Source organism: Pelodiscus sinensis, chromosome 2 (assembly GCF_049634645.1).
Source record: "Pelodiscus sinensis isolate JC-2024 chromosome 2, ASM4963464v1, whole genome shotgun sequence".
Classification (NCBI taxonomy): Eukaryota; Metazoa; Chordata; order Testudines; family Trionychidae; genus Pelodiscus; species Pelodiscus sinensis.
This window is the reverse complement of record NC_134712.1, coordinates 236,600,467-236,625,446: the sequence shown is the minus strand read 5'-3', so window position 1 is coordinate 236,625,446 and position 24,980 is coordinate 236,600,467. Positions and strand designations below refer to the sequence as shown.

At 45.6% G+C, this 24,980-nt stretch overlaps 1 protein-coding gene across 1 annotated transcript in view; it reads right to left on the bottom strand.

Annotated features, from left to right (window-relative positions):
- ADARB2 (adenosine deaminase RNA specific B2 (inactive)) overlaps positions 1–24,980 on the bottom strand; it is a 468,279-nt gene that overhangs the window by 13,859 nt on the left and 429,440 nt on the right. The window contains exons 7-8 of the mRNA XM_006111888.4: positions 19,341–19,509; positions 4,387–4,568 (exon numbers count right to left, since the gene is read on the bottom strand). Of these exons, the coding sequence (XP_006111950.1) occupies positions 4,387–4,568; positions 19,341–19,509 (351 nt within the window). The remainder of the gene's footprint in view (positions 1–4,386; positions 4,569–19,340; positions 19,510–24,980) is intronic.

The following is a 24,980-nucleotide window of genomic DNA, read 5'->3' as shown; positions in this document are numbered from 1 at the left end:
CCAGATCAAATCATCTGGAGAGACAGATTCCACCCACTACCTCTCCCTATCTAAGAAAATTCACAGACAGCATGAAGGCAAAGCGAAAGCTTTCCCAAACAAAGACAACTCTGAGAGAAAGAAGAAACCAAACCCTATGAGATGCACAGTTTTTGCAAGTGACATCAGCACACTTTTGATGCAGCTTTACCACCTTGGAAACTTGTGATATTGGGGCTATGTCTACACTACAGAGGTTTTTTTGGAAAAACGGACATTTTTCTGAAAAAAAATCACTTATGTCCACACTGAAATCACGTTCTTTCAAAAAAAAAAAAAAAATAGAAAGAACAGAGGGTTTTTTCCGACATTGGTAAACCTCTTTCTATGGGAAAGAAGCCTTTTTCTGTAAAAGGTGTATGTGGATGGGGAAGAGGGAGTTCTTTCCAAAGAAGAAGAAAAGGAAAAAGCACAGGTGCCTTGGTGGCGACTCCGTCCATAGTAATCACAGATTAAATGCAAGATAGTGTCTATTCAGTGTGGACGCTATCTTTCGGAAGAAGTTTTTTCAGACGATCTCTTCCAGAAAAACTTCTTTCAAAAGAAGCCTGCAGTCTAGACATAGTCTGACTCACAAACATAAATGTGCACTGGGCCAGTTACGATGCTTTACAGTGTAGAGCTAAACCCCTCCCAGTAGCATCAGGGCTGGCTGTGGTTATTTCCCCATGTTAGCATCTTATAATTTGTAATCACTTTTCAACATGCATGGGGATTCTTCGTACACAGGAAACTTCCACTGAGACTGATGGGCTTGATTCTGTTCTCATGTCCATTGGTGCAATCAGTGGAATGGTGATTGTGTAAAACTGATGTAATCACATACAAAATAAGTTCACGATGTTCACAATGACTGAAATTCACCCCTGTGCAAAGATCCAGCAAAAGTCCCTTGAGCTGCATCAGTCCCACTTAACCCTATTTTGAGGACTTAATTGGCTTAAGTGTGTGGTGGCCTTCTGCACAGGGGGAAACTTTCCCCACTAAAGGGAGAATATGCAGATAAATGGTTGTAGGAGCCATTCTAGTGTAGTCATTGATAAACAAGATTTATATAGTTATTAATGCCAGCTCAAACAAACTGATGAAATATGTATGGGGATTCCTTCAGGCCTGTATGTGGGGGTGATGGGGAGTGTGAAGGGTGCGAAAACATCCCCGTTGGTCCCCCAGGAAGCATGCTCCAGCCAGCCAGGTAAAGGCTGGGGCTGATTTCCCCACTTACTTGGGGGACCATGGGGAGTTTATTCACACCCTTGCAGTCCACATTTACAAAAAAAGCCCCCCCCCCCACCAAATTCCTGTTTACGGGCCTGTCCTTATACCTTCTATATTTGTCTGTCTATGCTGAAGATTTATACAGTCAATGTTTGACAAGAGCCTAAGCAACTACCTCTGACCTGCTCACCCTGACAATACACACGCCGGCAGTACCAATCTAATGTGCTAAACCCACAGTGAGACAGCCAATTTCCCCGTTAGCTAAACTATCACTTCTTCAGGCTTAGCAAAGCTAATTTTATCTCAAGGACACATGTAAAATATAAAAGCTCAGCAAGAGGAATAAGAAATACATAAAATTTCCAGCAGCATTCGAGTGACTTAGGGCTTTAAGTCATTCCACAGAGGACAGTGTTGCAATGCCAGCAGAGACTCCTGGCAACTCATTTATACAGGCCAGAGACACCCCCTGGGTAGCTCAGTGCAACCTCTACAACAATCACAAGTCTCCTGTGTCCTAGGCGCCTGATTGAAGGGTCTGATCCTGCGAGGTGCTGAGAACCTCCAATTACCTCAAAGGGACTTGAAGGCACTCAGCAATTTGTAGGAAGCTGCCCATGCTTCTCAGGATAAGGCCCTAAGGAGCTTCAGAATAGTTGCGAATCCTGGTTGCCATCTGAGGCCCTGAGCAAAACTTCAATTAAATCAACTAGGGGGCTGTGCCTGCTGCTCGCTGCTCTCGCCAAGCCCCTTCTCACAGGGGGTAGGCGATTCTGTCTCTTCCCCTGCCAGCCTGGGTCCCTTCTACCTCCCTCTCCTGACAGCCTGGGCCCCTTCTCCTCCACACACTGCCACTGCAAGCCTCTTCTCCCTCCCCCACCATGCCAGCCCGGGTCCCTTCTCCCTCTTCCCTCCTCCCTCTAGGGTTACCGGGTAGACCCCGCCAAAAAAACGGACACACTTGATCATGGATGGTGGGGAGGGACCAGCCGGGGCTGGCCGGGAGGGGGGTGGGTCAGGAAGCAGAGCTGGTGGGGGGAGGGTCCGGTGGCCGCGGGGCTAGTCGGGAGGAGGGGGGGGACAGGAAGCAGAGCTGGGGGGGTGTGGGACTGGCCAGGAAGAACGGGGGGGACTGGGAGGAAGGGGGGCCGGGAAGCAGAGCTGGGGAGGGTCGGGGGCCATGGGGCTGGACGGGAGGAGAGGGGGCCAGAGGAAGGAGGGTGGGAAGTGGAGCTGGCAGTGGGGGGTGGGGTGCAGCCACTGACTGCAGCTGGAGTCCAAGGGGCCGCGCCCTCGGCAGGCACTCCCTCTAGTTGCTAGTAGAAGCTGGGTGGGGGGAGTGGCTGGGAGTCCCAGACCCCGCCCTGCCCCACGTGGCTTTTGCACGCAACCACAGGCTTCTAGCGCCAATTGTGGCCCTGCCTCCCAGTCACTCCCCCGCCCCCGCCAGGCTTCCATCCGGCGGCCAGCCGGGAATTCAGAAAATACCAGACATTGCACATGTCCCTATTTTCTGAATTTTTCTACCAGACAGATGGTGCAAATACCGGACTGTCCGGTAGAAAACCGGACACCTGGCAACCCTACGCTCCCTCCCACCAAGCTGGGCCTCTTCTCCCTCCCGTACTGTGCTAGCCCAGGCCCCTTCTCCCTCACCTACCATACCAGCCTGGACCCTTTCTTGCTCCACCAACCCTACTCCCCTCTCCCCCAAGCCGTGGCGTATGCCAGGCCCGGCTCTAACCCTGACAGCCAAGGAGGTGCAGGGGTGCCTTCCTGCCCTGTGTTGGGCGCAGGTAGTGCTGTGTGCATGTGGCATTCCAGGGCACTGCAGTCTGCTGAGGTGGGGAAAGCAGTAGCAGGGGACCCTGCTGTCCTGACCTCTCTCCTGTGTGGTCCCACCTGCACTGCTCCCTGCCTCAGCCCTGCCTGCAGAACCCAGGGCTGCCCATACACCCGCTGGCAGTAGAAGGGAAGAAGCAGACCGGTTAGTGTGGTGGCTTGGGAGTGCTCTGGTGATTGCGGTAAGTGTAACTGCTGGAGAGGGGGTGAGTCTCTGCGCGGACAGCTGGAGTCTGGGTGGTCGGGCACCGTGCTCTGGTACCCCAAGAGCCTGGTGGTGGGGGTGCTCCCAAGAGCCTGCTGCTGACACATAAACCTGACTGGGAGCCCTGCTTCTAGCGTCTGTCCCCAGGCTGCTGTCCCAAGCACCATACCCTCCCCCTTCCTCCGCCCCTGGGCTGTCATGGCTGCAATGTGGGGTCTTTTGGCTCCTGTACCATGGTTCTTGGTGTTGAAAGCCCTGTGACCTGGGGGTGGAGGAAGAGGAGTAAGGGCTTGGTTTTAAACAGCAATTCCAAGCAGCCAGGGGAAGCAGCGAGGTTGAGCTCGAACTGGGAGAAGGGGGAGAGGAGTGAGAGGGAGGAGTCAGGCGGGATGCAGAGTGACGTGATGGCTTCTTTTTTTAAAATATAGAGGGAGATGTGAGCTTTTCCATTGACATCACTGGGTTTGGGCCAGGCTCTGGCTAATAAGGATTTACAGCACAACTGGCTATGGGGGCTGCTGTGGCTACGGCCCACTACACCAAGCTTTCCGTTATAAGAGTTTAGGGCTTGAGCATTCAAGCACAAAGTAACTCCTGTGAGGTGCTAAGTGCACTCAACTCCCACTGATTTCAGTGGGAACTCCCGGCACGCTACACCCTGCTGGATTGGGCCCTTGATTCTGCACCCATTGCAGTCAATTGGAACTTTACTATTAGTTTCAATGGGTGCCAGATAAAACATATACACGTATTCAGGAACCCAGCCGATCAGTGAGAAAGACTGCATCACAACTATGCATCATGGCGGTCCCTATTGACAGTCTTTCCTACTGATTATCATTGGGAATAAATTGCTTCCCTGGGGATCTACTGTGTTAGTTGGATCATTTTTCTCCCGCTGTAGCTGGATGCTGTGTATTGCTATTGCTCAAAGGAGAATGAGAGGAAAACATGCAACATGGATGCAGGGAGGTCACATGGTGTAAACAAGTGCTAAGAAGTTAACTTTCCCGTTGATGACCAGCACAATTAGGGATAGGAAAGGTGATCGTTTGTCTTTCAAGCAGGTGTTTGCTTACCACTGAGGAGCAACTGATTATGCCGGTAGGAAGCTGGCAGCTGACCAATGTCTTCTATTCTATGGCTCATTACCCGGGAAAGGTGACCAGTGTGACAAAGGCTTCCCACAATAATGCTGTGCAAGTACGTGGGTTCAATGAAGTAACTGAGGAGAGCACCTTGTAACCCAAGAACGTTCCATCTGAAAAAGAAATACAGCAGTGATAAATTATACTGGGACAGAAACCAGCTGGTGAGAGACTGAGGAAAAAACCATCCACACATCGGTGAGGGTGACTTTTCCCATCTTTAGGATTTTGATTCCAGAAATAAACATTTAGGAACAGAGGCTCTACTTGGCTAAGTCCCCGTACGTTGCCCTCAATGGACTGCTGAGGAGTGCTTCACTGTGGAGAGATCTCTGGCTGTCATAAAGCTTCTCCTGCTATAGCATCAGATTGTGCCACGGCATGATGGGGCAAAAACAGGTGGCACTAGTGGCCCCTAGAATGGAAGCAGGAAGGTGGTTTAGGGTTAGTTATTCCTCACACTGCGACTCAGTTGTGCCAAGCATAGCAAAGCTGAAGATTTAGTTTGTTAGACATGAGCCCATTATTGCAGCTTTATGACAGTGCAACCTCACTGATTTCTAAGGAGTCCTTCCTGCATAAAGCTGAGCTACTTAGAGATGAATGAGGCCCATAGATTTTCTCACACTGGCCAACTAGTGGAAGGTGGAACTCTGCTGACTTACTAGAGTTATGTCTGACTTACACCAGAGCAAGTGAGAATCCCCAGGCTGGGCTTGGAATGTCTATTTCAAGTCCCCTTTGTATTTATTTTTAACACACATTTATGTGAATTTTAAAATTTTTGCTGGATAAAAATACCAACAATCTTATGTTAGAAATGGGGTTAAAGTGAACACAAAAGCATTTGAATTCCTTATTTGTTACTCGCTATTGGACAGATTTTGTTTGCTATTCCCTTCTTTAAGGAAATTTTGGCTGGCCAACCATAGGGCAGGCATTGGTGCCAGGTTTTGTAGGTGACCAATGCCACACAACATAGTTGTCACACCCAGTTTCCTGCAAACATCTCATAGGCTGATATTTGTTTGCACAGACTGTTTGCCATACAATTATAAAGAACAAACACCTTCATAAAAATCATAGTCTATTTCTGAACCAGAAAAAGGGCTACCTTTGTTAAGTAATTTATTCATTATGAATGGTTCGATGAGCTCTGATATATTCAGTCTGTGTGCACCTTTCCTTGATGCTGTCTCAGTATAGATACAAAAGAATGACGACGAAAACCTTAGGACCTTGCAACTACTAATGATTTTGAGCTCCTTACAATTGCTATAAGGATTAGTTGAAAGAGCTGCTCTGCATTTTAATATGCACAAACCATTTATAGAAAGCTAGTTACAAATAAGACTAACTCCAAACTCTAAATTCTCTAAAGGATATACAATTGGAGAAAAAGCGGAAAGCAGAAAAAGGGGAAAAAGAGATTTCAAGATACAGCTATCTTCACTTGCAAACCTCAGGTTCTGTCTAGCTCAGTGCCAGTTTAAAAGGAAATATTTTCCCTTCCTAAATTAACACAAATTTTTTTTCCTGAACTTAAGTGACACTTATAATATAGTTGAAAGCTTTTCACCTTGATCTGGGCAGTATTGAGCTCAGGAGTCCAAATTAGAAGCTCTTTTGAAAAATGTACTTTTGGGGAGTGCATTTTGGCTTATAAAGCTAAAACACTGACAGCATTTGGAGATGCAGAGCTGAATGAAAAAAAGGTTAGAGATGTCTGCTACTTGAGGCAACATCCAGTGGTTACCATGCTAAATAATGTGTTTAAAGCACAATCTCCATCAGCAGCAAGCATTATGTAGCTAATTTCTTACATCATTGTTCTTTTCATTAATTAACATTTCTCAACCGTTAGTGCAATTATTGCAGTGCCTCTGTGCTGTATGTCTCTTTTCATGATTAATAAGGAGTCATTATATTTCCCTTTCCTGAAGCAGTCAATTAACACGGAATACTTTCCATTAATTACGGAATGTTTAAAACCAGCATGCTGTACCTGGAGAGCAATCTGCTCAAGGAACCTGTGACACCAATTGCTTTAAAAAGTTCTCTTTAAATTTTATTCCAAAAACACAAGCAATTTAGCTGGCTATATTAATTTGCCTCAGAAGCAGGGCTGTGAATGAGAAACATCTTTTAATCTCATGCAAGAAAAGGCAGCCATCTGGCTGCTGAGGATTTCTGAGTGCGACTTTCCCTCTCTCCCTCTATAAATGCAGGTCATTAAAGTAATGTGTTCATCTACATAAAACTCAAATGGAATATAAAAGGTAATATTTATATACAAACAATTTAGTCCCACAATTTAAACAGTCATTGGTTTTATGAAACATTTACTTTAGTCTATCAGATTTGCATAACTTCATCTGAGGAAAAAAAGTGTGGTCATTTCTGCAAATAATGTCACTTTTAAAGGAAGGGACTATTTGAATGCATATCTTATTGCAATGCAAAATTAATAATGCAAGCTTAGGAAATAGAGGAGAGTTCAGTTAACAACACTAAATTCAGAATTGGCTCCCAAGCAGAGTAAAAATATTAGACAGCAACTCAGCCTTCCAAATGGAAACATGTGCAAGTGTCATTCTCAATATATGACATTTTCTTTTACAACCCTCCCTTCAAATTCTCCCCTCCCCCATATATTGTTTGAAAAGGGAAGAGAAAAGCAGCTAAACAGAAAAATAACATATGTTCTGCAAGACTGAAATTTCAGTTGTATGCCTAACATAAGTAGATTATCTGGGTCTTATTTAAAAAAATAGGTGAGTGAGATCATATAACAAATGAGATAGTACCGATCATTATTTACATTAAATAATCCACCTGTAGCATCTTTACAGAGATTTATATGGCTAATTCTGATCTCTTTGACACCCTTGATATGAATGACTAAGTCTATGAAGTCAGTGGAATTACATCAATGGAAAACGTGCATAAGTGTGACCACATCAGCCCTTTGTGTTCAAAGCTTTGTATAATCATTCACTAATTCTCACAATGATCCTGAGAGGCGGAGCAATATAATTATCTACATGTTATTTGCTCAGGTCCCCAGAACTGTATAAAGTAAGATTAGGTTAGAGTTGGGATTGGGATTAGAATTCAGGGCTTCCCCTGTCCCAGTGTTGTACTTGCTCCACCTGACACCTGCTCCACTCTCCCACCCAACCAAGATGGACCTTGATTTATATATAACTAAATTCACAGAAAGAAGGGGGAAAGCAGCCAAAGGAACGAAGGAAAAGATTCAGAGAAACACTTGTGCTTGAAATGGAAAAACAATGTAAATTTATTATCCTAGAACTGAAGTCCTTTCAGAATATCACCTACAGCAGAAGTGGGCAAGAGGCAGCTAGAAGGCTGGATCAGGCTCACAGCCATTTTGTTGGCACCCTTACTACGCAGCAGCTCACACTGTTTTAAACATCTGGCTGCGAATTGCTCTGCAAGCTGGGGAGGAACAGGACAAATCACACACTGTCCCCATCCCTAGCAAAATCCCTCAGCTCCCATTGGCTAGTTTCCAGCCAATAGGAAGTGAGAAATTTTGCTGAAGTTGGGGAAGAGCAAAGCCTCCTTCTTCCCTTCCTCTCCCCTTCCATTGCTGGAGCAAAGCCACGTGGAGAAGTCAGCCCAACAGACAGGCATGGAACCTGTCTCAGGTTCCTGCTGGGCTGCTGGCTGGGCAGCACCTAGATAATCGCCTCCCAGCCACAGCCTGCCCCCCCAGCTTCCTGCCCCAGGTCACCAGCCTGTCTCCTTCCAAGACCCTACACACTCTTCTCCCCACTCCCAGGCCAGAATCCTCTCCTACATACATATCCCATCCTGGACCCTGCACCCCAAGCCACTGCTCCAGATCATAACCCCCTCCTCCATCCAAACTCCCTTTCAGACCCCACATCACTTCCTGCACCCCAGTCCTCTATCCTGCTCCTTTTTGCACCCCACCCATCAACCCAGACCCTGCGCTCCCTCCATAGAAATGCTCTCTCCATTCCAAAATCTCAGCGTGGCACACACATTAAAAACTATTGCCCACCCTGACCTACAGACTGTGCCATGGAGGAGAGGGGGACCAGATAATGGACGTACTCCCCTAGCCAGGCAGTTCTTGAGAGGTTTCCAGTGCCAGCTCCCATAAGAACTATTAAGTTAGTTAGAGCCATTTTCAGAGTGAGTACACTCAGATGATCTCATGTTTTTCAGGCTTGCTGTCTCGGCCAGTCTAAGCTGAGGATTGATTTAGCTTGTACGGGTTGGACTTCCCTGGTCTGACAGCCTAAGGACCTGAGTGGTCCCGGATGAGGGATTTTGCCGTCCCAGGAGTGGTCATTTCTAAACCCCTGCTACTGGCCCCCCAGATCTGGACAGGTCACAGGCCCCACTTCTCTGCTGGTCTCCGTTCCCCTTTGCCTGCCACAGTGGGCAGCTCAGCTCCCAGCGTGGTGCGCTCCAGCCCCCACAGTGGGCAGCCCCGCTGAGCAGTCCCGTTGTGGTGCTCCAGGCAGCCCACGTGCGTGGAGCTGGGATTTTAGCCCCAGTGGCAGCTCGCTGCAAGTAGCCCTTAGCCCTGCCAGCCTGCAGGGCTCCTAGGCACCAGTGCTCCACAGGGACTCGCTGGTCCTGGAAAATTCGTGGTCCTGCTGGACCACAGATGTTGCCAGACCAGAGAGTCCTGGTTTACAGAGGTTCAACCTGTATTAGCTTTCCATTAGCTTTTACAAGGGCTGGATCGGGGCCTTCACTTGTTCTAACACCTCCCAGTACATACTCACCTGCCCATGGAAAGCTTGGTGTTTCTTTTTCAAAATGCTGGGGAATGGGAACTAGATTGTAATGGGGCTGCAATGGAATCATAATGAGGTAAGGAACTTTTCAGCTGTTGGTCATGGGTTCAGATCAATGCCTTGATAGCAGTGACCAAATCATCACCTGATGGCTGTTCACTGACTGATGCTTCTGACTCCCAAGTCCACAGGACAAAAATCAGCACTAATTTGCACCCTGTCTGACAGTCTCAGCACAGATCCCACAGCAAAGATGAAACTATGCTCCAACCTCCCAGTTCAGCAGAGCATTTATCTCTGTGCTTAAGTTTATTCCTATTCAGCAGAGCACCATTACTATAAGCACCTGCTTAAGTCCCACTGAAGTCACTAGGGGGGTAAAGTTGAGTGTTGTACAGACTAGGGATGGACTTCTGCATTAGGGCTCTTGAGCACTCCCATCTCTGCCAGGTCAGAGCAGAGGCACGTTGGTGTGAAGTTTGTGTTGCTCTAACTTGTGCCGTGTCTGTTCTGTGGCTAAGGAGAGGACCTCATGCTGGAGGGCAGCCAACCCATTATGAGGCCAATATTCAAATGACAAGTGTCTGGGAGAAGCCTCTTGCTTGTAAACTCCCTATTCTGGCTATTACATATTTATAGTACACTTGGTTTTAATAACCAGCGCAGTTCTCTGGTAATTAAATACCTACAGGATTACTTATAGGAAAATTGCAAGGAGTGAGTCTAGTCTGAGTGGCAGTAAAATATCAATAGCAATGTTTATTTCAGAAGAAGCCTTTTCTATGTTGTCTATTGTAGGTGCATGAAAGTAGCGTGTTCCCATCTGTAACAAAGTGCTTGCTTCAAATATAGCTTTTACAAATAGAATTATTATTCAGAGGAAACGTAGTGTTACATTTCAAGCCCTCCACACAGCAAAGTGACTTTCCTCCCTAAGAAGAAATATAGCAGATCATTTTGAGTTTTTCTAATTGTGCAAGATATTTAAAGGCTGTTTTCAAGGGCACACCTCCCAGATGATTTATACTCTGTACACGTCTTAATAACCTTTCCAGTAAGAAAACCAACCCACTGCTCACATAGTCATAGATTTAAAAAAAATCAACTTCAGCAAAGAGGATCAATAAAACCAAATGTCCCCCCTGAGCTTAAACTGGGGAGCTTTCTGTCCATAGGGCTTTTGCTCAAGCCCGTTCGTTCAAGTCACTTATATTACTGCAGTGATCACAGAGACAAAATTCCATGTCCAGTTTCCAATAATCCTTAAACAAATATATGTTGCCTGTTTGCCAATCACTGAAATGCCAGAGATGAATTGGAAGGGATCTTGGAGCAGGCAGCTTTTCTTTAATTAGATGACATACTCTCCTTGCTCAGAGGAAATCATAACTATGTGGCAACTCTGACAACTGCAACAGAACTTTTTGCATGTGGTTATGCCAGTCAGTTACAAACAGAAAATTCTTGAAAATCTACTTGTAAATGATAATTACCTCAGAATCCTCATCACCCTTGTGATATAAGTGGCAAACTGGGATAGGAGCTGGCTGAAGCACCTTCATTGAAAGCATGCTGTTGTATAAGCTGACCCAACCAGAGTAGGTGTAACTTCACATCCATTATCATTAGTGTATATAAGGATAATGTTTTATATTTGTATAAAGGGTCTTAATGTGCTTCAGATACACTAGGCACACAGCTTTGTCAATAAAATATGGCCAGTGCTGGATGGAGAGAGTGATAGTAGTTCATTGAGGAAATGCTCCCCAACTACTCTCCTCAGGGGCGGATGAGAGTTTTGCAGGGCCCAGGACAGCACAATTTCATGGGCCCCCCTTTGGAGAAAAAATAAAAAAAGGCATCTCCCCTGTGCCCACCCCTCCAGTAGACCCATTCTGATCATGTGAGCTACCCCTCCTCATCCACTCTCCTAACACCTCCCTTTACACACCTGCCCTGCCTCTCTCCTCTGGTGTTGGTCCCTCCCCTGCAGGTGTCTGCCCTTCTGCTTCACCCCCAGAATCCCCTGGCACCTGCACCCTCCCTTAGCCCTGCACCCTCCTGGTGCCTCCCCTTCCCTCACTGCCCCTGCACCCTTTGCCCTCTTTTTCCCTGATGCCCACCCCCTCACCACCCTCTGCTCCCATTACCCTCATGCCCCCATGCCCTCACACATACCTCGCTCCATCCCCGCCTTCCTCATGCCCACCCCTCCTTTCAAGCCTTATCCCAGCACCTCCCCCTCTCCCCTTTAGCCTCCAATGCCCTTACCCTTTCTCTCCCAGCATCACCCTGTCCCCCCTCCCACTGACATTTTCCCTCCTGCCCTTTTCCTCATTGTCTCCACTTTGCCCCCTGGCATTTGTCTCTTCTCCACCCTGTCCCCTGGTGCCTTCCCCTTTCTTCTCCTGACCTGCCCCCCTCCCCTCAGCACAAGCCCCTTCCTGTGCCATCCACATTCTGCCTTCCAGTTTTCAGAGCAGCCACGACCCTGGCCCAGGCTCCAGACCACGTGCCGAACCGAGCGGTGCAACACTGGGCTGCGTGGTTTTAAAGTCCCTGGCCATGACATCACGCCACGCCCAGGCGTCTCTGCTCTCAGTTGTTGCGCGGTGTTTCAGCACACCGCACATGCGCTCCTTTGGCCCCACATGGCCCGTACTGGCTGGCGCCGGGGAATTTAAAGTGCAGGGCTGCGGCAACCTGTCACAATCCCCCTCCTCCTCCAGCAGCTGTTAGCCGGCCCTTTGGCGGACGGCCCACCTGGAAATTCCCGGTATCTTGCCAGGCCAGGCCACCCCTGGTGCTGGCACGGGGCCTATTGAAGCGCGGGGCTCAGGGCAGCCGCCCCGCTCGCCCTGCCCTATATCTGCCGCTGACTCTCCTTATTCACTGATTGATCCCCCTACCACCATGGCTTTTTTTTTATCCTCCTCTGATGCTTTGTGCTCTTGGCCCCCCTCTCCTTCTGCACTCTTCCCTCTTAAACTCTGTCCCTTCCCCTTGCTGCTGAAATTAAAAGAGACACATTCCAAACATGAAACTATTGTGGCTTCAGATTGTTAATTTACTCCTTCCCCTCTCCCCCAAGCAAATCCACATAATAGAGCTATGTGCGGGAGAAGGGAAACCAAGAAGATGAGGTTGTGTGGCTCTGAAGCGACAAAGTGTGATCATGATGAAGAAACTGCTGCTCTCATATACCTGCTCTGTTCAGCGGGGAGAGCAGAACAGCAGGGGGCACATGTGAGTTGAGAAAAATGTGTTATGTTCTAACTCTCTAGGGCTACGTCTAGATTGGCATGATTTTCCGCAAATGCTTTTAATGGAAAAGTTTTCCGTTAAAAGCATTTGTGGTAAAGAGTGTCTAGATTGGCAGGACGCTTTTCCGGAAAAGCACTTTTGCGCAAAAGCATTCGTGGCCAATCTAGACGCGCTTTTGTGCAAAAAAGCCCCGATAGCCATTTTCGCGATCAGGGCTTTTTTGCAGAAAACAATACTGTGCTGTTTACACTGGCCCTCTTGCGCAAATGATTTGCGCAAGAGGGCTTTTTCCTGAACAGGAGCAGCACAGTATTTCCACAAGAATACTGACAATCTTACATGAGATCGTCAGTGTTCTTGCGGAAATTCAAATGGCCAGTGTAGACAGCTGGCAAGTTTTTCCGCAAAAGCAGATGATTTTGCGGAAAAACTTGCCAGTCTAGACACAGCCTACATGTTTTGTTACTCTTTAAAGTACTACTAGACTATTTGTTGTTTTTTAAGTTTTTCCTGTTACAGACTAACTCGGCTACCCCTCTGAACCATATAAATTGTCACTCATAGTGATCCATATTCAGCAGAGTATCTACCATCTTCCTGTTTACATGACTATTTAGCTACTATTTGTCTGGAAACTGGAACTAGTGCATTAGTTTTTGATCAGTATCTTCACAGTGTGACAAGTGTGCATGTGCATTCACGTTTGTATTTTTTTTCTGGACTATCCTTTGTCATGAAAGACTGAAGTTGAATTCTCAGTCACACAGATGGGGTTAAGAGTGAGAATTACAAGTTGACTGTGTTGTGTGCACAAATGATCTCTAACTGAAGATCTAACTGTAATTGGTTTTCATTTATGTTAATATGCAGCTTTTGAAGTAGCTTATTTTAAGAGTTACCTTGCCAGGCTCAGTTTTCTGTTAATAGTGTTTCTGGTCGACAGGCTAACCCTAAAATAGATCTAAAAAAGTGAAGCTCTGTCACTGACTTTTGGTTTAGCATTTTTCTATGGTACATTTAAACACAGCTTAATTTGTCCAAATCACTTTGTAAAGTTCTATTTTGGCTCCCTATTGCTAAATCCTTATGCTGTTCTTTAAAACCACTCTTATCTTACCCTATTATGAATGCCTCCCTCAATAGCTATTCAGATCTATTCACTAGCAATGGGCCAGAAGGACCCTTGAATCTTAGCCAGGGAACAAGAATAGATTATTTGACAATGGCAAACATGAAGTTTGGAGGCACTCTGCTGCTATTCATGTCATTGTACGGGTGAGGTATAATTCAGATGTTATAAATCTCATTTAGCCCCTGGGTTTAACTTTGGTGTCTTTTTGAAATAGTAGGTAACTGCTCAATGGGTAACGTGGTGGCACAAAAATACAGCCTTATAGAGCTGTCCTTCTGAGGTAGCTTTTTTAGAGAAAATAATTATAAAAACGGTTTATGGTCTAAAGTCCAGAGTGAGTGCAATGTGGGATGTATCTGGCTGGTATTTACTCCTACGCCTGTGCTAGAAACTCTGTGGTTCAATTGGGAATGTCCCTCAAACCTCCCACAAGTGGTCTGCCAGGAGATCCTCTTGTCCAAAGGATATTTCTGAATGAGGCTAGAAGCCAGGGCCCCTGCATTGTGTCCTGACCTGACCATTTCTCAACATAGCCTCATTCCAACCAAGTAATCTTTGCCAGGAATAGAGACACTCTAAGCTGCTGGGGATGGGGAGGAGGCCTGTGGGCAGCTCGAAGAGGGGTGTACAATTAACACTGCTCTGAAATATGATGGCAGAACTGTTCGGAGTAAAAGACAGTATGTTGCACAATGTGTATAGTCAGATTTTCAGAAGATCTCAACTCCCATAGTTGGGGCCAGATGTTCAAAAGAGCTTAGCATTAAGCATATAGAGCAGATTTTCAAAGATGTGTATGTGCTTGATGAGATTTTCAGAGGCACCTCGGCGCTTAACACCCTTTGAGATGAATGGGAGTTAGGTACCCAGGTGCTTCTGAAAATAGCATGGGGCTGCAGATTTTGTAAATGATGAAAATACCAAATATGCAGACAGATGGGTGCAAAAATGTATGACAATGTATCTAAGACAGACCCCAAAATTGTACTGATCCCTGTAAATTGCTGTTATGCATAAAAGTTGGGACATTGGCTTTCAGTTACTGTTCTGCAGTGGGGTATTTTGAGCCACCTCAAAATACTCATGAGATGGCTCTGGCAAGGGCTGTGCCTGTCGCTCCCAGAAGACTCAGCCAGAATGGAAGAAGGGTGTTACCACCAAGGCCGTCCTTACTAGTGCAGGTGCCCGATGCCCCTCAGCAATGACACCTCCTCCATTTGGGGGGAGTGCACACTTTGCAGGGGTGGGGGAAGGTATGGGGGAAGACGTGGTAGGGTTGCCAACTCTCTTGCACTGGACACCATTGCTGCAAATGGCATCTGGTCCATCTGATCGGGAGAGCTGTCCACCCTAGGCAGGAGCAGGGCAGGGTGGAGGCTCACCTGACAGGCTCAGGGAAGCACGAGTGGTGAGGAGCAGCACATACGGAGGCTAGAGGAGCAGAGTTGGCCACTGCAGCCAGCCAGAGAAAACTGACACATTTAAGAAGAAATTGCCACTGGCTGCACAGCTGCCCTCTGTTCCTCCTGAGCCCTCTGTCCTGTGCTCACACCATTCACTGCCGCCTGGTAAGTGGGGTTTGGGCCCAGTCACAGGGAGGGCAGGGAATGGAGCTGGTCACAGGAGCTGGCACGGAGAATGCAGGTGAGTGGGGGGCAGCTGAGGCTGGGGAGGGGAACCATGACATCCCCAGTTCCCTCCCTGGGATCCCTCCTTAAGGACCCGATCAATGCTGGGTCAATGTGTAGTAATAAATAAATCTGATTAACCCATGTTCTGCTTGTGGCTATCTTATGAGCAGGAAAGAACATAATTTGTTGCTCAGTAATGCTTTCCATCGCCAGGATCTTTGATATGCTGGTACTAAGTTCCTCTGCAGCCAGTGCAAATTAATACATATTTTAGCAGCTACTAGCAAGGTTCTCGATGGGGAACATTCTCTAATAGCCTAATTCTCCTGAGGGGCTTTTCCAAGCAATATAATCAAAGGAGTATAAGAGAGATTTTTGTCAAACATATTATTTATACAAACAAGGGTTCATTTTCGGAAGTTTTTTTTTTACTGTAGGGCAAGTCCAGATAATGTGCACATAGGTTTCTGTGTCACCGCAGTCCCTGCAGTCATTGGGGATTGAGCTGTTTACAGTTTATGGTGAATATTTGGAGTTCAGAAGTGTTGAATAATAACCTTCTGCAGAGGAGGAGTGTAAAGAAGACATTAAACCAATGTTCTTCTCATTCCCTGGATTTCTTTCCCAGCTGTGGAGTAAGCAGTCTTGGAGGAATGCAAAGGTGGGGTTAAGCTATATTTGCCCTGCCCCCTTGCTGATCCTGCCCAGCGTGAACAGAACTTAGGTTTTTGGAGATTATGAGACTTTTTTTGGTATATGGTTCTTTCCTTTAGCACCTTCACCTCTTCCTTCAAATGTGCCATTTATAATGTCCCCCAGCATTCTTTTGACTCCATTTGTCTTTCTCAGTAGCACCCTTCTCCCCTTCTTCCATTCACCTCCGCAATCTCTTCTTCATTAACCTCAATGTTCCTTCCTTCCCTCTGAATCCTGATGACTGATACCTACCCTCTTTACCCCACTGACTTTACTCTCTCCACAGCCAAGGGTGTAAACCTTCGATACCTCCTTTCCATCTCCATCCTTCTTCATCTGTCCTCTTTCTTTGCTATGGTTGATCATGCCCTCCTTTAGAGGCTTTGACTGTTACTTGGCTTTAGAGGTGTAGTGCCCTTTTGAACTTCTTTTTTCTCCGTATTGCCACCACATTGCTCCTCTCAATCTTCCTTACCTATTGTTTTGCCTCCTGTACCCCTGGCTTTATGAGTCATCCAAATTCTGACATAGCTTCTCTGCATGCCCAATGTCACATCTCTGACTCAGCTTCTCTTCATATCCTTTGTCACCACACTTCCCCTTTTCTGGCTTCTCCTTACCTTCCACATCCAATTCTGCGTTCACACCCTCAGCTTCAAAATTCTTCACAATAGATCATTATCCTGTCTCTATGCTGTACCCTCTTTTCACTCCTCTCTTGTTTTATTTGCTTCACCCAAACCTCATAGCTTTCTCCTCCAATGTTTCCTTCTTGCACTCTTGCTGAAGGACTTCCTTCCAATCAGCCCTGTATGCACTGAAAATCCCTTCCTCACCCATCTACCAGGCTTCTAAACTTTCCTTAACTGAGTGCTTCCTTAAAACAGACATGTTCTATGAAGGCTGACCTTCAGAGATGGTGTCACATCACATGTAAATCTCATTACTTTGAAAACACCTGCTGTATAGACCACAACATTGAGGTATTATTGAGGTTACCTTTGTTTTCTTTTATCCCTACCTACAATGTTTGTAATTGTCACTCATCAAGTTACACCTTTGTTTAGCTTGTCAGAGCAGGGTATACTGTGTTTTGTCTGTTTAGTGTCATGCACATTTACAGAGCTGTAGAAATAAATAATAACAATAGCAACAATTAGAGCACAGCAAGGAGGAGGCTGTAAATTTTCTTTTGATAATATAAGAATATTACATGGCACTCTGTAATACTCCTTTAAAGTTTTAATGCCATTCAGTTACATGGTAACGATCAGGTTCACGGAGATGTAGCAGGATTCACTGAAAGGGCTAAACAGATATAATATTGGATAAAAGAACATGTATCTGGAGAAAACTCAGCTTCCGAGAGTCTATATTAAAATTGACATTCCCATCAATAACAAATATAATACTGCTTGCAGAGCTGATATTTAATTTACTGTCTATTGACATTCAAAACCACAGAGACTACAAAATTTCAATTCAGAAACTTTAACTTGTTTAGTATTTGTAGTCTGTCTAGGTCTGGATTTAGAAAGCCCAGTTGTAGCTGAAAGTGGGAGAGTTCTGCTGGAACTCTCAGCTTTGAGTTTGCTTTTATCTCTTTCCAAATACATGAACATATTACAGAAGAGACTGTCTTTTCTTCACCACACAAACCAAAGTTATTTAGTGACCATTCTATCTATCACAGAGTGAATATTTAGATGTATTATCATTTGTTTTCTTAGCACTCCAATTTTATGATTGGATCAGCTCTACCATTCTTGGCCAAATTCTGTTCTCAACTGTGTACTGTACATCCTTACTGACTTCAGCAGGATTTCATAGGAAAAGCTCAGAGCAGAATTTGGGCAAGTGCATTAAGCAGTAGTATTTTTCTAGCACTGTGCTGATTTTGGCCCTTGACATTCATGGTCAAATCCTCTGCCGATGTAATTCCATTGAGGTCATATGCATAAAATGGCAGCAGAGAATTTAGCCCATGTTTACATTTCTTATAACAGTGATGCATTGTATTTTACAAGGAGAGAGGTATGTATTTTTAATATACATAGTATACATAACACACGAGCATCTATACACACATATATTTATATATAGCAGGCCCATACACAGGGAGTGTGTGTGAAGGGTGCAAATGCATCTTTCCATGGTCCTCCAAATAAGAATGAGGCTGGGGTAGCACATTTCTCTAGCCTCCCTTCCCTATGTTTCAGTCAGCTGGGGGAAGGCTGGGGCTGATTCCCATCCCCCCTCCTATCCCTGGAGCGAAACCAGGGGGCGGGGCTGGGCCACCGTGTCAGGGGCAGGGCCACCACCAGCCCCTCCCATGCCTTGCACCCTCCACCCCCCAGAAGTTCCTGAGTACAGGCCAGTATATTTACATATGTGTATGTGTATTAAATATGTATACACAGAGTGGCTGCCATTTAAAATAATCAATACATGCTAATAGTACCCTAGACTTAGCATGGGAAGTAGCTATGATATCTCATATGCCACGATGGAATATTTGTTGGCAAATGTTGAGTTTTTAATGGGAACTGTTCTATATTAAGAAATATAAATAGAAGGCCCTGCTTGAATTGAGGATGATTGTTATTCAGTAATAAAGTCCATTATTACTTTTCTGTGATTTTACACTGTTTATCACTCAGGGTTGAGAGCAGGGGCTTATGCTGTTACTGCGTAGAGCTCCCACTTCAGCCCTGTTCAAAGCTCTTGTAAAAACAGTAGTGGAACCCTAAAAGTGTGGAATCCGCAATGTCTATAATATCAGAAGTTAAGTAGTGACTTAGTAAATATGCATTTTATTTACTGAGTATAGCTAGCAAATAAACAAAAATCCCATCATAGTTACCGAGGCAAAGAGATCACTTTTCATGATTAATTCATCAGAAGGCTTTCTATTATGGTGATGACATCAGAGCTTTGAAATTACATTTTTGAAACTATAAATATTTTTGCCATTTACAGAACTTTATGCAATAGGATGCAAATGAACTAAGTTTATTTGAATCATGATTGGTTTATCACTTCAGAGATAAATCATCCAATAATGTTGAATTTGCAAACAGAAATTCGATTGGTGAGAATGCCGCAAAAGAGGTTTTATGTTTTTTGTCATACTTTAAAGAGCAGCTAATGACCCACAGAGAATTTTGGGGGAAAATATTCTATTTCTATTCCATCCTATTTATATGCCTTAAATTTACATGCAAACTGGGTCATTCTTTCCTTAGGGTTTATCAGCACCTGCTATTTATTCTCCACCAGTAGTCATAGTCCTCTGTGACATCAACCTCATTTCCACACAGCATCCAGTTTTATAGTGTATAAATTAGATGCTCACATTACCTGGCAATTTTGTCTGTGCAGGACATTGTGACTAGCTGCTCTCCCAACAACACCCCGTCCCATGTCTGAACTGCATTATGGCATCGGACAGGGATGGTTCCTTCTCCAGATTCAATCTTCGTTCGTAGATGTCCTCGGTACTTTCTTACTATGTGCTTGGTACTGTTCACTGGGTCAGAAAAAAGTAATGACAGAAAGACAATAATTAAATGTTTACACAATTGTCTCCTGAGATGAATAAAAATGTCTGTGATACCTCAACTCGCATCATGGAACCTCACCTGAGATCCTTTAAATCAAACAGGAAATTGAATAAGGTTGCAGCCCATGAAAAGCTGTGATAGACAGGAGGGCTGGCCAGCACCCAGTAACTAAGGGTATGTCTACACTACCACCCTAGTTCGAACTAGGGTGGTTAATGTAGGCAACCGAAGTTGCAAATGAAGCCCAGGATTTGAATTTCCCGGGCTTCATTTGCATCTTGCCGGGCACCGCCATTTTTAAATGTCCGCTAGTTTGGACTCCGTGCCCGCGGCAACACGTGGCACAGACTAGGTAGTTTGGATTAGGCTTCCTATTCTGAACTACCGGTACACCTCGTTCCATGAGGAGTAACGGTAGTTCTGAATAGGAAGCCTAATCCGAACTACCCAGTCTGTGCCGCGTGTAGCTGCGGGCACGGAGTCCAAACTAGCGGACATTTAAAAATGGCGGTGCCCGGCAAGATGCAAATGAAGCCCGGGAAATTCAAATCCTGGGCTTCATTTGCAACTTCGGTTGCCTACATTAACCACCCTAGTTCGAACTAGGGTGGTAGTGTACACATACCCTAAGGGGTAAAACTCAGGTAGCTAGCAAGAGTGTTGGCAGGGGGACAGAAGAACCAGTGGGGATACAGTGCTGAAATGTGGATTGTATTTAGATACCTTGCCTGCTCTCTTTGCAGAAAAAAATCCTAAATTAAGGGCTGGAGGAAGCAGATGCAATAATCAGAATTACCATGCCTATAAGAAATATTGGACATGGGAGTGGACTGGCTTTGAAGTATGGATCAGCACAGATCTTGAGTAGAGGGAAAACATGTATTTAGTCATGATAAGGGTATTTTTCTTTATTTTGGTTGTTTGGTTAAACTTCTCAGTGTGAATCTATGCCTTCCCTCCCCCATTCACCATTGTACTGTCAGCCTTTTTCACAAATCTGTTTTTAACCCAGCAGGAATTGAGATAACTTTGACAGTTACCACCATAGTAAAAAAAATGCAGAGGGTTTTTTAAAGCAATACTCTGATTTTTATTCCCTTCAGTATGTTGTGAAGTGCCAGTCTTGGTTCTTGTAAGCTAAGGATGGTCAGATCAGTACAATACTTGGCTGTGTAAACACTGGTGCTTTGAGAGACTAGTGTGGGTGTTGGATTTTCCCCTCCGACCTGTACTGAAGCAGTACCTCAGTATGATTATAAGTACCATGTTATTGGAAGAGATGTCATCGAAGGAGATGTAAGTCTAAGGCCAAGGCTTGAAGTTCCAAAAAATTCCCAAGAGTAGAAGATTTAAACCCGGTGACTTGGCCAAAGTAAAATTTGGGTAATTAAATTTTACTTGACTAAGATTCCCCTGTAATTTCCCTTGTATAATGCATACTACACTCTCGTGTGGTATTGTCATGTTATTGGATTTTAAGGGGAGCAGCCAGATCACTGCTGCGCCCACGGGGGAGGGGTGTGTGTGTGTTGGGGTAGTGTTTGGGGTGGTGTTGCCCCAACGTCTATACAAAGGAAGCCATGTGAGGTGTCAAATGAAAGCTTATGTTCTTCTGATTCTATGTATGCTACTCATGTACTTGCATGATGTCTATATGTGGCGTTATAAATATGGGCCAAGCCTGGCTGTTGTAAAGAAGGATTGTTCAGTCAATGACAATGCTAATTAGCAGGGCCCTAAGGAAAATGGCTCTCAAGGTGGCCCATACACACCTCAGGAATGTGTCTGGAAACCTGCAAACCAGTCAGATCTATTGGCTGCTGACAGGGGACACAAGGATAGGTCACTTGACTATGTGACCCGCTCCAGCTTGGAAGGTACCAGGAATAGATATAAAGTGTCATGAGGCTGACTCCATTTTGTCTTCAATTCTCCTATTGATCCCAGATGCAGCTTTGAGAGGGACAGAGAGCCAGGGAGGATTGTCGATCCATCCTGACATAGGATGTACATCAGAGACTTTTAAGATAGCAGTTTGTAACATCTCTGCTGAGAGCCTGCATCAAGAAATTAGTGACTGGTGCATGTAATGTACTCTCCTTGACAACCTTTTCTTTTTTTTAATTAATAAACCTTTAGATTTTAGATTCTAAAGGATTGGCACAGCATGATTTTGTGGGTAAGATCTAAAGTATAAATTGACTGGGAATTTGTGGCTGGTTCTTTGGGGCTGGGAGAACCTGTTTTGGGGTAGGTGAGATTTGGTTCTATAACCCCTCACCTGTGGGAAAGGCCTGGGGCTGATTGTGGCACAGGGAGAGCTGGGTTGTCTGAGGGGTTTTGCTCATGAGGCTTCCTGCTGGCTGGATTGGCAGCTAAAGCACTCGTTGTGACTGGTTTGTGACCTGTTTGGGAAAGGTCTCCAGTCTACGGCTGTAAGCAGCCCCGGTTTTGAACAATTTGCCCTGAGCAGGACACCCTCAGCGGTGCCCAGACCCGGTCTGGTCCATCATAGATGTTGACATTTTCTGTTAAATATTTGCCATGCTCCACCCCTGTGCTAGCTGCATTTTAGTAAGATGCAAAATGAGACCTGTAGATATGTAGTTTATACAAAAGATAGTTGCATTTGTAAAGCACTTTGGATCAATTTGGATTTAAGACATTGTATGCATCTGAGTTCATTAGCAAAATTATCATTATCCTAGAGATGGCTGGTTTATCTATGAGTATGGGAGGCAGGAAATCAACCTTAATGCATGGAGGTGCCCCTTGGGCTGTAGAGCTAACATTCCCACTTGTGTGAAAGAGAGTTCACAGGTTGCTCATCTCCACAGTGCTGCTCTGGCTGTTCCTGGATCTATAAAAGGGGCTCTGTATATAGATGGAACAATATGAGGCAGGTTGGGCAGCAGGAGAGGGGGGGTGGTGGAAAAACATCTCTCTGGCACCCAACGGTAAATCTGCTCAAATGTTCATGCATCTTATAGCTGTATTAACTTTGGTGTGGTGCCCATTTCACACTGGGAACCTCCCTCCAAAGGATGGGATGGTACCTTGTGCATCAATTCTCAGAGGGAGGAGACAGAGCGGACCTGAGGCTGATGTACAGGCAGGGCCGGACGGAGGCATGGGCGAGCCGGGCAGCTGCCCAGGGCACCAACTGATGGGGGGCACCTGATGGCAGCTGTAAGGGGTGTGCAGCATCCCTTACAGCTGCCATCGCCCGGCTCCTGCAGCGCCGCCCGCGGCACCGGCCAGCAGCGCCCTTTCCCCCATGGCCTCGGGGCCCTGCACAGCCCGGCGTGCATGCCAGCAATGCTAACCAGGCCAGGCTGGGCAGCGCATGCACTGTGTGCCCCAGGGGTGGTGTCGCGTGCCCTGGTCCAGGGCGCCAAAAGGGTTCAGGCCGGCCCTGTGTACAGGCATAGGTCCTCTGTTGAAACACCTCTGCTACCATGGCCCCATGACTCTGCCCAGCTGTCAGAGGACCAGTGGAATTTGAGTTCTGAATGGCTGCTTGCTCTGTGGAGAGTGGGGGAATCCCAGCCTCTCTCCACTTAGTCAGTCCATCCTGAGGAACATTTGTGAAGGGCCCCTCATGGAGTCTCACTCCCCTCAGAACCTCACCTCACAGGTTTCCTGTGGGAATGGCTGACTCCCCTCCTCCCCAGCTTTGTTATTTTCATGCAGTCCCATTTTTTTCTCTTAGCAGAATGGGGCAGATTTCATGCTACAGATGTAAGACACTACAGCCTCCTAGCATCTTGCTTCTGTGCTCCAGAAAGTTTCTCTAGATGACGGCTTGTTGCCTTGTTGCCTAGTTGTGATAAATTTGACCCTAATATTAATGCTAAACCTTCTGCTAAATGTGTTGCTAATGTCAAGCACTGCACAGACATACAATGTGCATGATCTTTTGGAAAAAACCCTTGAAAAAGTTAGGAGTGGCCAATGAAAAGACACTCTTTGCAAGGAATCCTTATGGTTATGCTCTTGTATTACATAAGAACACACGTGATGAGAGCCTGATGGGATCGTTTTTTTCATACTAGTGACTGTGAACAAACCTTGAACTTTTCACAGCAGACAAGCCATTACAATTGTGATTTCCTGTATGAACAGGGAAACTGAGGCACATCACCCACATTGATTTCAGGGCTTAAACACTAAGGCTGTGTCTTGACTACATGCCTCTGTCATCAGAGGCATGTAGATTAGACACATAAGCAAAGTCAAATGAAGACGCGATTTAAATGATCGCGGCTTCATTTAAATTTACATGGCTGCCGCGCTGAGCCGACAAACAGCTGATCAGCTGTTTGTCGGCTCAGCACGCTAGTCTGGACGCTCCCCTGCCGACATCAAAGCCCTTTGTCGGCAGCCCCGTTATTCCTCGTGGGACGAGGTTTACCGGGGCTGCCGACAAAGGGCTTTGATGTCGACAGAGGAGCATTCAGACTAGCGCGCTGAGCAGACAAACAGCTAATCAGCTGTTTGTCAGCTCAGCGCAGCAGCCATGTAAATGTAAATGAAGCCGCGATCATTTAAATCGTGGCTTCATTTGACTTTGCCAAAACAACAAATCTACTTGCCTCTGACGACAGAGGCATGTAGTTTAGACGTACCCTAAGATACCTTCACTATGAAGAACACTAATGATTACATTCAGTCAGTGTTAAATGGGTTCCAATCATTTGCCAGAGTTTAGATGGACAAATTAGCTATTTTCATTAGCTCCCAGTGAGTCCACATGAACCATGCAGGGATTTTGCTGCAAATCCCACAAGAGCATGTCCAATCCATTAATGGTCTGACCAAATATTACCATGGGTTTCTAAAAGGATCAAGTAACACTGTTACTTCCAAAATAGACATTACAAAGAGAAAGCCTGTTTAGTCAGATGTGATTTAACCATTTCTGTTATACATCGATTCTTCTAATACTGAGTTAGAAGAAAGGGAAGTTTCTAGGCTGCATTCTAGACAATCTTTTTTGTATCAATTTTGTATTAGGGGTTGATACTGCATAGTTGAATACGATCACTTATATCCCTGATGTTGCCCCTATTACAGAATTGCAACATATCTTGTACAAAGTGTGTTATGTAAGGTGTCAATGGAAAAGTTAGGATTTGCTAAGTATGCTTATCCTGATTATATGTAAACATCAAGGTTCAAGTCTATATTGCAACTTGGTCATCACACAGAATAAGGTATGACAAGTCTCTGAGCTGATCATGCCACTGGCAGAGAGCAGCTGGCTTTGTGTGGGTTCCCTAGCTGTGCTTGGTTTCTTCCTGTCATTTTTCAGTGCATTTGCTTTGTTATAGTGTATCCTGTGCTGTTAGCACTAGTTGAAGCAATTGATTGACTTTGGCTGGTGCCAATGGATTGTTTACAAAAAAGCAATGGGAAAATAAATTGCTTCAGAACA